The sequence below is a fragment of the Somniosus microcephalus genome, chromosome 29 (genome assembly GCF_052327205.1).
Source record: "Somniosus microcephalus isolate GS21.2 chromosome 29, FLI_Smic_1.0, whole genome shotgun sequence".
NCBI classification, from domain to species: Eukaryota; Metazoa; Chordata; class Chondrichthyes; order Squaliformes; family Somniosidae; genus Somniosus; species Somniosus microcephalus.
The window spans coordinates 14,745,754-14,763,878 of NC_141015.1; the positions used below are offsets into that span (position 1 = coordinate 14,745,754).

General features: G+C 48.4%; 1 protein-coding gene across 1 annotated transcript in view; it reads right to left on the reverse strand.

Moving 5' to 3' along the window:
- Window positions 1-4,404: 4,404 nt before the first annotated feature.
- The window catches only part of LOC147098476 (carbohydrate sulfotransferase 3-like), a 111,039-nt gene continuing 97,318 nt past the window's right edge, over window positions 4,405-18,125 (reverse strand). Inside the window, exons 2-3 of the mRNA XM_085970223.1 lie at window positions 13,060-13,333; window positions 4,405-7,808 (exon numbers count right to left, since the gene is read on the reverse strand). Coding sequence (XP_085826349.1) covers window positions 6,578-7,808; window positions 13,060-13,145 — 1,317 coding nt within the window. The 5' untranslated portion in view covers window positions 13,146-13,333 and the 3' untranslated portion in view covers window positions 4,405-6,577. The remainder of the gene's footprint in view (window positions 7,809-13,059; window positions 13,334-18,125) is intronic.

The window sequence follows — 18,125 nt, forward strand, 5'->3', positions numbered from 1 at the left end:
CGGCAGATTTCCTTCTCTAAAGAACATTAGTGAACCAGCTGGGTTTTTACAACAATCCGGTAACATCGTTTAACAGGGAATTGGATAAAAAGTTGAAAATGAACATAAAAGGATATGGGGAAAGGGCAGGGAAACGGGATGAGAGTGGACCGCTTCGGTTGAAGAGCTAGGCTCAGTACAAGTTCACTGGCCAAGTGACCTCCTTCTGCCGTGTAATAATATCTATGACGCATACAGATTTTTATCAAATAGGATTATTAGAAAATGGAATGCTTTATCATATTATGAAATACATTATGTAATACTAAGCTTCCCGATCCTGTTCGGAATATCAGCAATGCAATGAATGAATGGCGTAGTCGGAATGTTAAGCTTCAAGACATCAAGCTAACCTTGAATTACGTTTTGGGGTTAAGGAGGAATTTCATTGCACCATTAGCTGTGATTGCTCACGGGCCTGATGCGATCACGCCTCTGTGGAGCACCTTGGGATGTTCCTTTCTATGTCATAAAGCTATAAATGCAAGTCGTTATTGTCTTAGATAAACTGGGGGAGGTGCGAACTGTGCGTTGGAAAAGGGCGAGTTTAATGGGGGCATATGGTCCTTTCTCGTTCCAGACCTTCATACATAACGACAGCTGAGCACTGCTCACCAAACTGATGAGGTGCCCGCTTGCATGTCAATCACCTCCTGCATTGCTGCGCTCCATCGGATTTTACTGCACTGCAGGTGACCTTTGACAGCAGTGATGAAAGCAAACTATTGATGGATAGTAGCGCTACGCCAATCAGCCAATTGCCAGAAACAATTTGATATACAATTAATTGGCTTTATCCTTTAGATATCTTCACAGTAATCATCCACATGCTCCTGTCATTGCAGTTTTGATTTATAAGAAAATAGCGCGTAGGGTAGTGTAGAGGTTATGATACTGGGCTAGTAATCCAGAGGCCTGGACTAAAAACAAATCCACAGAATGTAAGTTCAAATCACACCGACAGCCAGACTTCTATGGGCACGCCTGGTTACTGGAAACTGAGCAGAGTCAGACCTGGTGAGGGTTTTTTAATTTGTTTTTATGGGATGTGGACGTCGCTGGCAAGGCCCAGCATTTATTGCCCATTCCTAATTGCCCTTGAGAAGGTGGCGGTGAGCCGCCTTCTTGAACTGCTGCAGTCCGTGTGGTGAAGGTGCTCCCACAGTGCTGTTAGGGAGGGAGTTCCAGGATTTTGACCCAGTGACGATGAAGGATCGGCGATATATTTCTAAGTCAGGATGGTGTGTGACTTGGAGGGGAACTTGGAGGTGGTGGTGCTCCCATGCGCCTGCTGCCCTTGTCCTTCTAGGTGGAAGAGGTCGCGGGTTTGGGAGGTGCTACCGAGTACTTGGATGGGAGACTGCCTAGGAATACCAGGTGCAGTAGGCTTTATTCTGAGGGGTCCTGACATGTTAGATGCTGAGAGGCTGTTTCCCCTGGCTGTAGAGTCTCAAACTAGGGGGCATAGTCTCAGGATAAGGGTTCAGTCATTTAGGACTGAGATGAGGAGAAATTTCTTCACTCAGAGAGTTGTGAATCTTTGGCAATCTCTACCCCAGAGGGCTGAGGGTGTTCAGTTGTTGAGTATATTAAAGGCAGAGATCGATTGATTTTTTTTTGTGGGGGGGGGGGGGGGAAATTCAGTTTCACCACCTTTGAGGCGCTAAAACTTTAAAAGTTGAAGAATTAGTGCCAGGCGCTAATCGTGGTCGACTCCTGCGAAATTCATTGTTAGCGCTCCAAGAGGGAAGTGGAGCGCTGAATCAAGCGCTACACTCCTAACTTAGGGCGCTATCGTCTGAGAGCGGCGCGCTACCTGCAGAGCGATAAAGGTGATCACGCGCAGTCCACACGGCACTCTTTAAGAACATAAGAATTAGGAGCAGGAGTGGGCCATATGGCCCCTCGAGCCTGCTCCAGCATTCAATAAGATCATGGCTGATCATCGACCTCAACTTCACTTTCCCGTCCAAACCCCACATCCCTGGATTCCCCGAGAGTCCTAAAATCAATCTCAGCCCTGAATATACTCAATGACTGAGCATCCACAGCCCTTTGGGGCAGAGAATTCCAGGAATTCACCACCCTCTGAGTGAAGAAATTCCTCCTCATCTCAGTCCTAAAAGGCCGACCCCTTATCCTGAGACTCTGCCCCCTAGTTCTAGACTCTCCAGCCAGGGGAAACAACCTCTCAGCTGCCAGCCCTTTGAAATCATTTCTTTTCATCAGTTTTTTTTTTTAAAAAGCACGATCCTGAACCATTTTGTTATGGATCGTGTCAAAGTAAATGGGATTGTTAAAGCGGATAATGAGAATCGACATGAAAAGCACCCCCCTCACACCCCCTTCTTTCATCTGAGTCACTGGATACAAAAGTCGAAGGGCAGGTGAATTACAATTTCCAGCCTTCCTTGCTCACGGGATTAAACACATAAGAGGATTAGATATTTTCCATCATAAACAGGGCTGGAAAAGACTCAGATGCCAGGGGAAGCAGCCCCCGCACTATTTAAGCTACTGTCAGATACCCTCCGTGACAGAGGGGCAGGTAAAGATGTCTGGCGCCTTGCTCCCCTGCAAGATCGCAAATAAACAGGAATCTTAAACCTTAATGATCGGGTAATCTGTTTTTTTTTAATGATGTTGCTCGAGGGGCAGTTAAGGGCCAGGACACCGGGGAGAACTCCCCCGCTCTTCTTCCAAATAGCGCCACGGGATCTTTTGCATCCAGCCGAGAGGGCGGACGGGGTCCTCGATTTAACGCCTCCTCCCGATAGATGGCACCTCCGACAGTGCAGCACTCCCTCAGCACTGCACTGGGTCACACGGGCTGCTTCCATCTCTTAAAGGGAAGGGCCAATCACGCTGTATAACCCCATAGTCAACACTGGTGTTTTACAATGTGACCTGGGCGACTGCAGCATTTGGAGATGTTTGAGGAAAAGGTGTAAAAAATGTTGCGCAGGCAGCAGACTGGTGCCAGTAATAAACGGCGCGATCACTGAAAGCGTCTTTCTCACGATGTTCAAGCGGCACGGAAGCATTCCCTTTAATTGCCGTTCCTGCAGCGCACTTCCGACTGCACAACGCCCGCACTTACTGGCGTTGTCGACGCGAGGCGCTAAAGCAGGGGGGCGAAAGGCAATTTCGCATCGGGGCCATTAATGGGGTGTTGCACACGCATTGACGTCACCACGTGAGAGACGCTGGAGGCCTAGGCGCTAACAGTTAGCGCCAGCACTAATTCACCACTAAAGGCTGCGTGCGGCGTTGGATTTTCCGCGGCCGGGCTCGAACCCCTTAGCACCCCATCCAGGCACTAACGGGAGGCTCTAACCTACCGAATTTCGCGACCTTGGACTCTAAGGGAATCAAGGGATATGGCAATCGGGCGGGAAAGTGGAGTTGATGTAAAAGTTCAGCAATGATCTTACTGAATGCTGGAACTGGCTCAAAGGGCCATATGGCCTATTTCCGCTCCTATTTCTTATGTTCTTATTTAAAATGGATGGCCACAAATTCCAACGGCCTTGATTCTGGTTTGAAGAGCTTAGCTTTAGGGATTGCACTGGACTGAACTGGAGCCAAACCAATAACCCAGCTTTATCTCATAGGAACCAAGAGTGCTTCCACTAGCCTCTGGCTTGAAGACTTGAGAGTTCAGTCCAGGTTAACTGACAACAAGTAATTGGGGAATTCTCTGGCCTAGGATGAGAGCATTGGACAGGATCTCAGACCAGCAACAAGAGTGAAAGTATAGCCTTGTAATACCAGTTGTTTAATGACATATCAGCCATTGTACAGAGGTGTTTCCAACTGCAGGTACAGTACAATGAAACACAGTATTGGAGGCTAACGCGAACCTCACACTCCTACATCCACAGTTTGTATTCTCACTAACCAACACTCCGCAAGCCAGCTGCAGAGCGATTCCTCGATATTCTTTGTGAAGAAATCAGAGCCGCGGCAAACATGAGGTAAAAATGTGTGTCCTCTCAAAGCAAAGCATGGCTCTGAGCTTTAAGCATGAAGGTTCCTGCGTGCTTTCAAATTGACTTGGAATGTTCAGTACGGCGTTGCTGTGATTAACCAGGATGGTTCCAATCATTTAACAACAACAAAAAAACTAGCCAAGAAAATTCAGCAAGCTGATAAATTTCCTCCCGTCTTCCGTGCCCGAGCCTGCGCTCGCTCGCAGAGCTGACCAGATTATCCTGTGAGCAGTGTCAGGACAGCCCGAAAACAAAGCAGAAGAGAGCAGGACTGGAGCATCTGAACTCTCCTCGGAAGGTCGCTGGGAAGCTCCGGCCTGGCCCACTGGTCATCAGGAACTGTTGGATCAGCAGGTCAGAGTTCACCGAGAGAGAACAAAACTCTCCAATGTCAAATAAAAGCACATAAAAAAAAACACAGCTTTGAGGCAGTCAGAGTAAAGTGCTGTGACACGAGTTGGGGCGTGAAGACAATGAACGTGTGAAGGCTTAAATAGTTACAGTTTTTAAAAAAAAAACAAACACAACTTTTAAATAGATGAAGCCTTGTGCAACTAAAATGCTCCCTTCCGTACTCACTAAGCTGCTAACTCCATTGGTTCCCAAGAGTGAATACAGAGGTCTCAACTTGTAGCTTTTCTTGCCCTACGAACTCCCAGCTCTTCGCCTGAGGGATCAGCCAATCGGTTCAGATTCTTTGATGCTGCTCTTCAGGCTTGTCGGAGTGGACAGTCCGATTGGTCACAGCCCTGCCCGCTCACCCATCTCAGCGGGAGCTGTCAAGAAGATAACTTTATTCCGCAGTAGCGGGTATGCACTGTTGCAATCCCTGCACTCTCAAGTAGAATACAGAGATGCGGTCAGTTCTAAAATCCAATGCCATGATTCTCTGGTCTTTTGGACACCAAACTGGACCCCAAAAAAGATCGAGCAAATGACCTGCTCAGTGCCTTCTGACGGATTTATTTCTGCTCACCAAATCAGGGCACATTCTAAATTATACCAAACTGGGTCAGGTCTTTGCCCGTATAACCTGGCGGATAAATCCTACCTCAATAGCCGCCACTCGCCCGCATGCCACATCACCACTCTGTATCGCGCACAGCATTCACCCACTGCGCACTATCAGCACCAGTTCACATTAAGTATCGCGCATGCACAGCCCAGGTTACAGTATAGAAGGACTGACATCTCCATTAAGGCAATGGATGGAGCAGTGCCAAAGGGGATATATAGGTCAGAGTTTTTCACTTCTGCGTGCAAATGCCAAACAGCCTGGCTGATTAGTCTTCATGGGGGAAATGTTGACCCACGGGATCGGGTGGAACGCTGGTTTTACACACCCGCCAAATATTGAGTTCAATGGAGCGAAAAATCGGGTGGTGTTTCAAACCAGCATCGCACCTGACCCCATCGAGAGGGTGAGGTTAAGTTTGCCCCCGCATGTTAGTATCGCCAATAGGAATTTCTAGGATCAGATCCCCGTATACGAGCGGATAATTTGGATGCTCAGCCAGAGAGGGGGTTGGGCAGTCCCCTCGTCAAGAGGGAGAACAGTTGTTCCGGCAACATTGCAATATACTGGATGGGCAGCGCACAGTTCCTGGCATGCGTAACCAGCAGGTGAGGCCTCCACACACTTGCTATTGGTTCTTGGGGTCCAGTTATCTGTCGTATTCTACTATGAACCTACTGTAAATCTTGAGATTGAGCAGGGACCTCATATATCGAAACGAAACATTTTGTCAATGTGACTCTCTAGCCAATTCATTCTTAGACTAGCGCCTGCTCTGCTGCATCGATTACAATGTCACCTGGACTTATATAAATATCGAAGTAACTGATTCCAGAGTTCGCCTGCTCAGACACAAATAGAAAATTCTCAGCTAGAAACGTTTAGAAAGAAATCAAATCCCAGTTTTTCACTAACAAAACAACGATTTGGCACCAAAATGCATCTCTAGAACCTCAAGCATAGACTTCAACCCCCTCAAATTTCGTCCCAAATGCCAATATTTACTGTCAAAAATATAATCTTCAAGTCCTAAAGACAACTCTACAATTAGGAGAAAAACACTCCTTGAGATGCTATTAAAAAATTTCTATAACTTAAAATCAAAAATGAATTCACGCCCTCTTCCTTTAATTTGATATTTCAGCCTAAAACCTAAATTCAATACAAATAAGATTAAGTTCCTCTGTAACCCTGACTCACAACCTAACCCCAACACCACACTAAATCTTTATAAAATCAAGTCATAAAAATAATCTTTCCCTTAATAAATAAATCTCTCATATTGTGTGTGTTTAATATAACTGTGTTCCTATTACTAGCCGTATTGTTTTGTCCTTCGCAGTGCCTAGTAAGGCCATTGCACATCCATCCAAGAGATGTTGGGTTTGTTCTGCACCTTTGCAGAAGGTCAAACAAGAACCTGCAACAAAAGAGCTTCGAGTTTCATCTCTAAGGCTATTAAACATAGGCGTTTGCTGTCAGCTACTTCAAGACGATTGCAACTTCATCCTTCACCCCCAAGTTAGGTGATTCAAAAGTTTCGATTTTCGAGCAGGCTGGCCGATCTGTTTGCAAGAGTTTCCGCGTCTTTGACCAGTTTGTAGCCAAACAGCTTCATCGCCGGCTCGCACACCTTTTGGACAACCTCGGCGATTTTGAACGGCAGAGCGAGCCGCCATTTCTCGAACTGCTCGGACGAGTTCTTGTGCGTCGAGTACACATTGTCACTGCCCTTCGAGGTTTGGGTGTTTATATAAATCCACTTTTGGACCTCCGGGGTGATGGGAATGCCAGCGAAGTGGTACATCTCGTGCGCCTTCTTCATGGGCTCCAACGCTATGTCCTCGTAACGCATCAACATGAAGCGATCCTTCAGCCAAGGAGGTTGGCTGATGCCCAGCTGCGCAGAGGCTCGCAGGTTTTCACAGTTCCCTCGGAGTTTCCCGACCTCTTCGTCATCCGGCACTTCTCCTTTCTCGGCCCATTTCTTCCAGGCTTCGTATTTACTCGGGAAGGCCACCATCCGGGAGGCCAGCACGGCCCTGGGGTCGCGGACCAGCTGGATGACCCTCAGGTTGATCCTGAGGTCTTCCACCAGCGGCCGGAGGAACTCCAGCTGCCGTAGGCGCACGGTTTTCATCGCCATGTGCTGCTTCTGGAGGCACACCTGCGCGGCCAGGGTCATGTTGAGCAGCCCGCACCGCCGGATCCGACAGGGGAACCTCTCATTCGACCCCCGTTTGGGCGGCGTGCAAACAGGCCCCTCGCACAACGACTTGCTCGAGCCCCGGCGAAACAGGAAGGCGGTGATGTGCCGGTCGGGCATCGGGAACAGGAAGTTTTCCAACGCGTACAGGTCGCACAGCATCAGCTGCTGCACCACGTCGCGATAGACGATGGAGGAGGCCACCGCGTTCGCCCCCCCAGGTTCAAAGGTGACTGTCCTCTCCACGTGCCACAATGGTTCAAACAGGTAGAATATATTGCTGTTCTGATTGAAGAACTCGCCCACAAAGGAAGAGCCTGTCCTCGTTGTCGCCATCAACAGCAAGTGCTTCCTGCCGGTCAGGCCCCTTGTACTTTCCCGGCTCGTCACAGCCTGCGGAGACGTGCAGTTTCGCTGCGCTTTCAGCAGCTGCCAGAGAGCAGAGCTCGTGCCAACCAGGAGGGAGTCATTCTCAGACAAGGCTCTGGCCGAAATTGTGTTGTTTAACCCCACAAAGTCCACCTGTGGGAATTTCAGTGTAAACTTGTCAGACACCCTGAATAGGGAGAAAGAAAAACGGCATATTAATGGAAACGAATCAATGGGTCGATATTATAAATACAATCAACTGATGGCTCAGGAGAATGATTAGAATCTATCAATGGATCGATATTATCTGTTGATGGATTGATATTTTAAATAGAATCTATTGATCGGTTAATATTATAAATAGAATCTATAAATGAATCGGGATAATAAGTTGAATTAAATCGGTATTACAAATAAACAGAATCTATTGATGGATCTATGAGGGTACGGTACTGTAGTGGTTATGTTACTGGACTAGTAATCCAGGTACAGGAAACTTTCGATTTACCGGCACCTAAATAACTGGAAATCTCGGTTAACCGGCAAAATTCAGGAGTAGGTTTTACTTCACATTGTATTTGCGTTCCTCCATCTGTTGCTGTGCAAGGGTGTGGCTGCAGCTGTTGCTAAGCTACAGAAACGCTTGGAACTTGTGGCCATTGTTCTGAACTTGTTGCTAAGCAGCAGGGTTTGTTGCTTTATACGGAGCTCTGAGCTCCGTATCTTTTACTATAGCGTTCGGTTATCCGGAATTTTTGATGAACCGGCACCACGTCGGTCCCGTCCGTGCCGGATAAAAAAAAGTTTCCTGTAACATGAGTTCGAAATCCCACCATGGCAGTTTGGGAATACAGATAATGAAACAGTCCATGTCCACATGCTACAAAACAATCCCCCCACCAGCAACATCCTGGGATCACCATTGATCAGAAACGGACCTGAACCAGCCATATAAATTCCGTGGCTACTAGGGCAGGTCAAAGGTTGATTATTCTGAGGCGAGTGGCTCATCTCCTACCTCCCCAAAGCCTCTCCACCACCTACAGAGCACAAATCAGGGGTGACGTAATAAAACTCACTACGCACTTGGTTTGAGTATAAAGCAAGGCTTTAATCAACTTGTTTCAAAACATGGAGGTCTAGTTGTACTTCACTAGTTCCTTGTCTTACAAAATGTCCCGGTAGACTGGGCCCACGCCAGAGTATTTATACTCCTTGGACGGCGCCACCAGCTGGCCGTCCAGCGTTATTTCACGAGTAGTTTCTTGATGATGATGAGATTTATAACAAGGGGTGTGACTGAATTCTCTTCACTGCAACAATGGCCAAGAAGCTCAATACCATAAAGGACAAAGAAGTCAGCTTGATCAGAATCTCATCCACCGGCTTTAACATCCACTTCCTCCACCGTGGCTGCAGTGTGTACTATCTACAGGATGCCCTGCAGCCACTCGCCAAGACCTCTTTGACAATATCTCCAAAATCCATGACCTCTACCGGCTGGAAGGACAAGCTGATTCATTCAGGCCTTTCACTTATGCAGCACACTACACCAGCTTGTCCAACCTCCATGCAGATGACATGGACTAAAAGAATGACATGCATTTATAGTGCCTTTCATGACCTCATGACGTCTCAAAGTGCTTTACAGCCAATTCAGTACTTTTTGAAGTGTAGTCACTGTTGTAATGTAGGAAATGCGGCAACCAAATAGCGCTCATCAAGGTCCCACAAACAACAATGAGATAAGTGACCAGATCATCTGTTTTAGGTGTTGGTTGAGGAATAAATGTTGGCCAGGACTCCCCTGCTCTTCTTCGAATAGTGCCATGGGATCTTCAGCATCCACCTGGGAGAGCCGACGGGGCCTCAGTTTAATGCCTCATCCAAAAGACGGCACCTCCGACAGTGCAGCTCTCCCTCAGCACTGCACTGGAGCCTCAGCCTAAATTTCTGTGCTCAAGCTTCTGGAGTGGGACTTGAACCCACATCCATGACTCAAGAAGCAAGTGTGCTACCCACTGACATCTTGCATCTTACTACCGACACCTTGAAGGGTCAGACATCAACTCAGGAAGAAGCCCCCTCCAGGCTCTAATGAACCTGTTGGTGCCTACTAGACTTGTCAGCCAGACACTAAACCAGAGGAACCCTCTTGGCCATGATTGATGACAGACTTTAGCATATAGAAAACTGACCCTCTACACTGAATGCACCATTCGCTTATAAATAAAAGCAAAAAGGAACGAGGGAATTGGATGTAATATCTCCAAATTTGCAGACGACACAAAGCTGGGTGGGAGGGTATGCTGCGAGGAGGATGTCATGAAACTCCAGTACGATTTGGACAGGTTAGGTGATTGGGCAGAAACATGGCAAGTGCACTATAATGTGGATAAATGTGAGGTTATCCACTTTGGTGGCAAAAACATGAAGGCACATTATTATTTGAATGGCAATAGATTGGGAGAAGGGGAAGTGCAAAGAGACCTGGGTGTCCTTGTGCACCAGTCGCTGAAGGTAAGCATGCAGGTGCAGCAGGCGGTTAAGGCGGCAAATGGTATGTTGGTCTTCGTAGCAAGAGGGTTCGAGTACAGGAACAAGGATGTCTTGCTACAGTTGTACAGGGCCTTGGTGAGACCGCACTTTGAGTATTGTGTGCAGTTTTGGTCGCCTTATCTGAGGAAGGACGTTCTTGCCATGGAAGGAGTGCAGTGAAGATTCACCAGGCTGATACCTGGGATGGCAGAAATGATGTATGAGGAGAGATTGTGTCGATTGGGCTTATACTCGCTGGAGTTTAGAAGATTGAGAGGGGATCTCATCGAAACCTATAAAATTCTGTCAGGCCTGGACAGACTAGATGCTGGAAGGATGTTCCCGATGGTCGGGGAGTCCAGAACCAGGGGTCATAGTCTAAGGATAAGGGGTAGGACATTTAGGACTGAAATGAGGAGGAATTTCTTCACCCAGAGAGTGGTGAACCTGTGGAATTCTCTGCCACAGAGGGTGGTGGAGGCCAGTTCATTAAATATACTCAAGAAGGAGTTGGATATATTTCTTAAGGCTAAAGGGATCAAGGGGTATGGGGAGAAGGCAGGGACAGGGTACTGAGTTTGGATGATCAGCCATGATCTCATTGAATGGCGGAGCAGGCTCGAGGGGCCGAATGGCCTACTCCTGCTCCTATCTTCTATGTTTCTATGTAAGTAAGTGTCATGGGGTTCCAACTTATTTTTCTTTATTTATTCGTTTGTGAATTTTGTGCAAATCAAGGTGATGGATGTTGTTACTGAGGAATGGAATACATTTGAAACATGGAAACATAGAAGATAGGAGCAGGAGTAGGCCATTCAGCCCTTCGAGCCTGCTCCATCATTCAACGAGATCATGGCTGATCATCCAAACCCTAGCACCCGGTCCCTACACCAACAGCCATTCTACACAAGCCCTATCCCCGTAACCCCACGTATTTAATCCCCCCTAACACTAAGGGCCAATTTTTTTATCATGGCCAATCAACCTAACCTACACATCTTTGGGCTGTGGGAGGAAACCGGAGCACCCGGAGGAAACCCACGCAAACATGGGGAGAATGTGCAAACTCCACACAGACAGTCACCCGAGGCCGGATTTGAACCCGGGTCCCTGGTGCTGTGAGGCAACAGTGCTAACCACTATGCCACCGTGCCATTATAAAAATTTGTTCTCAGGGTAAGGGCGATGCTGGCCCTAGTTGCCCTGAGAAGGTGGTGGTGGACCTTCTTATCAGCAACATTGGGGCTTAATTAGGCCACTTCAGAGAGCAGTGTGCAGGTCTGCTGCCAACATTACGCACCCACAAGTCATTTAAAGCTACCTCTACTCGACCCCAACCATGTGTCTCAGGCCCAGCCTCAGAGGAGTGCCCCCTACTGCACCATGGTGACAATCCCATTTCCCACAACAGCCTCCTGTGGCCTGACTGAAGCCCTTTCATATTTGAAGCCTGCAGTCAGCAGCATTCGCTGCACTTGGAAATATCAGTGACTGAAACCTTCATTGCTTCAATGGGCAGAAGAGACAAGAGTTTTCTGAGTACTGCACGCTGCTGTTGGGTCTCCGTTTAAGCATCGAGTCAATCCTCTCACCGTTAGCAACAGCAGCCTTGGCTCCGTGGCTTGTGAACGGTCTTTGTTAAGAGCAGCAGGAGATGAAAGAGAAAGGGGAGATTAGCATGTACAGATGCCAGTTCCCTTTAGGGTCACAGCCCCTCCTGTATAACACCCCCTCCTGTATAACACCACTCCTGTGTCACACTCCCTCCTGTATAACACCACTCCTGTGTCACACTCCCTCCTGTATAACACCCCTCCGGTGTCACACCCCCTCCCGTGTCACACCCCCTCCCGTGTCACACCCCCTCCCGTGTCACACCCCCTCCCGTGTCACACCCTCTCCCGTGTCACACTCCCTCCAGTGTCACACTCCCTCCAGTGTCACACTCCCTCCCGTGTCTCACTCCCTCCCGTGTCACACTCCCTCCCGTGTCTCAGTCCCTCCCGTGTCACACTCCCTCCCGTGTCTCACTCCCTCCCGTGTCACACTCCCTCCTGTGTCTCAGTCCCTCCCGTGTCATACCCCCTCCCGTGTCACACTCCCTCCAGTGTCACACTCCCTCCTGTGTCACACTCCCTCCCGTGTCACACTCCCTCCCGTGTCACACTCCCTCCCGTGTCACACTCCCTCCCGTGTCTCACTCCCTCCCGTGTCACACTCCCTCCCGTGTCACACTCCCTCCCGTGTCACACTCCCTCCCGTGTCACACTCCCTCCCGTGTCACACTCCCTCCCGTGTCACACTCCCTCCCGTGTCACACTCCCTCCCGTGTCACACTCCCTCCCGTGTCTCACTCCCTCCAGTGTCACACTCCCTCCCGTGTCACACTCCCTCCTGTGTCTCAGTCCCTCCCGTGTCATACCCCCTCCTGTGTCACACTCCCTCCTGTGTCACGCCCCCTTCGGCTAATATAAAAGATTCTTGAGGGAGATTGCCAGTTTAGTTATAACTAATGTCCAGCAACTGGACTGTCTCCACCCATTTCACACAGGACCTGTCCAGGAAGGCCACTGCGTCCTCCCCACTGTCTGGGCTGGAGTTGAACTTAGGCCCCAGCGGTAAAAGGGTTTTGTTTACCACACTGAACCATCCACCAGGTCTCTCCCAAATCCAGTTTTTGAATTGGGGTTGACACTTGACCACACCGGGATTGTACAGGAACAGTGGACAACCAAACAAACCATATTTACATAGAGTTACATCGAGTGTAGAGCACAGAACCAGGCCATTTGGCCCAACATGGCATTTCTCGTCTGCACAAGCCTCCTCCTACTCCTCTTCATCTAACCCGACCAATTCTGGGAGATGTGGAATATAAAGGGTGGGGGAGAAAGCCTTACCTTGAAATTATATTGTTTTCTTTCTCAATGATCACAAGAGCAGCAACAAAAAACAGAATAATTGCATATTTGCTCCTCATTCTCATCGCTACTGGCTGGGTGTCTGCAATCCTGGTGCAGTCACTGCAGGGAGTCCCTACGTACTGAAGTGGAGTTCGCAGTGGTCCGTTAGCGATTCTGCAATGCCTGCTTCAGTGCCAGGGGCAATGCCAGTCTACCAGTGAAGGCATCTGTCGCGTCAGCTTCCTCCTCTCCCCAGTAACACCAAACTGTGCTGCGAAGACAACACAGAGAAGCAGTTTTAACAGTTGGCTCACAGCACGAGACACGCAACACCTGCCCCAGTGCTACCTCCACTCAGTAAGAAAGACTTAGATTTATATAGCGCCTTTCACGACCACCAGACGTCTCAAAGCGCTTTGCAGCCAATTAAGTACTTTACTGAAGTATTGTAATGTGGGAAACGCAGCAGCCAAGTTGCGCACAGCAAGCTCCCACAAACAGCAATGTGATAAATGACCAGATAATCTGTTTTTGTTGTTGATTGAGGGATAAATATTGGCCAGGACACTGGGGATAACGCCCCTGATCTTCTTTGAAATAGTGCCTTGGGATCTTTTGCATCAACCTGAGGGAGCAGGCGGGGCCTCGGTTTAATGTCTCCGCCATAAGACGGCACCTCCGACAGTGCGGCGCTCCCTCAGCACTGCACTGGAGTGTCAGCCTAGCTTTATGTGCTCAAGTCTCTGCAGTGAGACTTGAACCCACAACCTTCTGACTCAGAGTCGAGTGTTCTGCCAACCGAGACACAGATGACACTAAGGTTGGCAACTCCGGTGGGATGTAGTCCTGCAGGTTTCATTATATGACCTCTCACCTTCAACCGCCCTGCTTCCCATCCCACCCCCCCACGCACCTGTTGTTGGTCAACCGACATGTCCACCCTCAGAGCGCCCCGCGATCATTCCCACAGCCAATTGGAGAGCAAATAGACTCTTCTTTACCCAATTGGATGACTCTTGACTGTCAAACAGTCTTCCTTCCCATCTCCGATATTTTTTATCACTAATCAGCAGAAGTGCTCAAACTAAATGAAAAACAACACACAATTGTTTTTAACACCCAATGATTTTTCTCCCGGGTTTGCTGGCGGCAGTGTCCAGGAGATTAATCTTCAATTCCTGGAGACCCCAGGCCAATCCTGGAGGGATGGCAACCCCTACCCAGTCAGTGTTACAGACAGAGACATATGCAAGTGCTCTCTCTTGCACATTTGAATATAAAATTACAATCGGAGAAATTGCCAACAACGAGCTGGATCAATGTCAACTCTGGTCAACTGGCAGAATTCACCAAGAGGTTTATGTCAGTCTTTTGACCCCAATCACTTACCATATTGGGATCGCTTGTCTCTTCTCCACCTTGCTGTGACACTCTCACCCATCCACCCTCAGACAGAGCGCCAGGAAGTGCCTGCTCATCACACCTCAAGAAAGCTTTCAGAAAGTGACGATTGGAATCTGTCCAGGTGTCAGGCAAGACTCCGGGGACTATTTAAATTAGGCCTAGAGTGCGACTTGAACCCACGGTTTACAACATGACTGTTGGCTATATGACAATGTGCTACATCAATAAATGCACACAATTAAACACTGTAATGTTGTGCCCCTACAGTTTTTGTGCAATACTTTTTAATCTATCATCTCAAATTGTTACCACTACAACAACAAACAACTTTCATTTATATAGCGCCTTTAAGGTAGTAAAATGTCCTCAGGTGCTTACTACTGTTGATTGATAGAGAATCTTTTTGCTCTATCGATTAACATGCTCTGAAAAATGCAACTCAAAATTTGGAAGGACAGAATCTATAATTGCACGCATTGAATTGAAAATCCTCGTCCTCCTTTTCAAACGTCTCCACAACTTTGCAACTTCCTACCCCAATCTTACATCCTCTCCTACACCCTCCCGACCTCCCTCTCTGACTTTCTGTCCAGCTACCCTCCCTTGCCCCACCACTGGTGACATACACTCAGCCCGACTAAAACTCCCTCCATAAACCTTACCAACTCTCTGGGCTCGAATTTCCAAGCCCCGTGGAGGCGGGTTTGGAGGCGGGAGTGGTGGGAAAATTGCAGAATCGGGGGGCAGGAACCCATCCCGCCCCCAACCCGCCTCCGTGCCAAAGTCCCAGGAGGCAGGTATCCGACCTGTGCTGGGAGCCGCCTCCCCGAGGCGGGAAGGGGATTAGTGCAGTTTTTTGCCTAATCCCTATTTTTAGCTCTGAAGTGTGGGCTTCCCGACGGCTCCGAACCACGCCAAGTTAGCGAGGCGGACCGTCGGTCTGAAGGGGTTGGAGGGGTCGAGATGTCCGTTGTGCAGGTGAGTGATGGGTGCATGTGTGCAGAGGTAAGTGTGTGAGGTAAGTGTAAAGTGTTTTAATAAGTTTTACTTACCTTTACTTTCTCCTGCAGGCTTCCTCCCTTCAGTTCTCGGGAGTCCCTCAGCTCACCGGCACAGAAAGCAGAATGGCCGCTGAACTGTCAAAATCTGCAGCCTCTGCTTTCTGGTCTGGAGAGATCTCTAACTGAGTCTGAGTAGAAGGACTCAAGTTAGAAGACAGATTGTCCGTGTTTGACAGCTCCACAGAGCTCTCAAACGCTGATATTTCATCTGTCAAAAGCTCTTGACAGATGAAATGTCAATCGCTGACGTCACCAGTAACCAGGTGTCCCTTAATTGGCCTGCTGAGCCCGCTGGGCGAGCTTAACAAGGTCAATCAAGGAAAAATAGCGTGGGTTGGCCACAAGTCGATGGAGGCGGGACTACGACCCAAAAAGTGGGAGTCCCGCCTCCATCACGTCCCCATTGATAAAATTGAGCCCTCTATTTCTCTCCCTACCTTTAGGAAACTTTCTTAAAACCCATCTTTTCAAACAACTTGCGGTCACCTCATAGAATTACATAGAATTTACAGCACAGATACAGGCCATTCGGCCCAACTGCTCTATGCTGGCGTTTATGCTCCACATGAGCCTCCTCCCACCCTACTTCATCTCACCCACTAGTGGAAACATCTTCTCTACATCTACCCAATCAAACCCTTTCATAATTTTAAAGATCTCTATCAGGTCACCCCTCAGCCTTCCCTTTTCTAGAGAAAAGAGCCCCAGCCTGCTCAATCTTTCCTGATAAATATAACCTCTCAATTCTGGTATCATCCTTGTAAATCTTTTTTTGGCACCTTCTCCAGTGCCTCTGTATCCTTTTTATAATATGGAGGCCAGGACAGTGCGCACTGCCCCAAGTGCAGTCTAACAAAGGCTCGATATAAGTTTAACGTAACTTCTCTGCTTTTCAATACTATTTCTCTAGATATGAACCCCAGTGCTTTGTTTGCATTTTCTTTGCCTTATTAACCTGCGTTGCTACTTTTAGTGATTTGTGAATCTGTACCCCCAGGTCCCTCTGCTCCTCTACCCCATTTAGCCCCTCAGACCTTGAAATTGCAGGGTTTAGCATTGGCCGTTCAGGTCCGCCTGCTTCCGAGTCCCGCTGCGGCCGCCATTTTCGGCAGGTCGGCAGCGCTGCCGTTGCCTGCGTTCACGAAAAGTATTTTAATCAGCAGGAGTGTGACATCAATCGGAGTGCAACGCATGCTCATCCGTTTTGGAGCTTGCTGCTCCTCCTGCTGCCCTCACCGAAGCACGTCCGTGTGTGTGCAGCATTGACAGCACGGAGGGGCGGGAGAAAGCGGCGTTGAGCTACACAGTAAACAGATGCTAAGATAACTGGTAACTATGGAGAGCTCAGACTGTGTAATTGCTGTGAAAGCTGCTTCCAATGAGATACATCAAATCTCCCCCGCCCCGCCACCCCCCCCCGCCACTCAGTCAAACATTACAAGTAGTAAATACTATTAAAATAAACTATACTGCACTACAGTTGTAAGAATCTCAGGAAAAATCAAAGCTGCATTTCCTTAAATTATATACATTGGGGTTTTCTAGTTTAGGAACTGATAAAATAAGATGCAAAGTTTGGAAGTCTGTTTTTAAAAGGTTTGACACCATATTTTCACCAAGAGTTCTTCAAAAGTCTGCTGTTGTTGAAAGTTTAATTGAACTCTCTCCTACACCACTTACACCAGTAAACTCCTGACCAAAAGGTTCATGTTCCCCTTTTTCGAAATTTCTTTCCACTGATGTCTCATGCAACGGTTTAAGGACATCTATGCCATCAGTAGCGGGAACAGTAGTATGGTGGTAAAGTCACTGGGTTAGTAATCCAGAGGCCTGGACTAATGATTGCAGAGATGTGAGTTCAAAAAACCACCATGGTAGCTGGGGAAATTAAATAGATCTGGAATTTTATAAAAGCTAGTATCAGTAATGGTGACCATGAAACTATCGGATTGTCGTAAAATCCCATCTGGTTCACTAATGTCCTTCAGGGAAGGAAATCTACCACCTTTACCCGGTCTGGCCGATATGTGACTCCAGACCCACAGCAATGTGCTTGACTCATAACTGCCCTCTGAAATGGCCTAGCGAGCCATTCATTCAGTCACCACCACCTTCTCAAAGGCAATTAGGGATCGGCAATAAATGCTGGCCTTGCCAGCGACACCCACATCCCATAAACGAATAAAAAAAAGTATTTTTGCGGTGTTTCCAGGAGTCCCTCCACATCTGAGCCTGTGCTTTAGGAGCCACTCATCAGGGAGTGACTGCCCTATGCGATCTGCAAGTGAGTGCACTGTCACTGCTAGCTACAAGACGGTGCATCCCCCATCCCCCGCCCCCTCCAGCACCACGGTGGAGCACAAACCTTCACACAGCAACCATCTGGGTGAAAGGTCTATGGAGCTATGGCAGCCAGCAAAGGTGGGAGTACCAGGCAGTCTGGCACCCATTTGTGGACCCCACACAACACCCAGAGAAAAGTCCACGAAAGTAAGTGGAGACAAACAAATGCCTCCTAATGGGCCACAGCTTTCAGTGCTCCAACCCAACAAGGGCCATAGGTGGACTCGATGCCTCCTGACCCAGCAAAACCCAGGA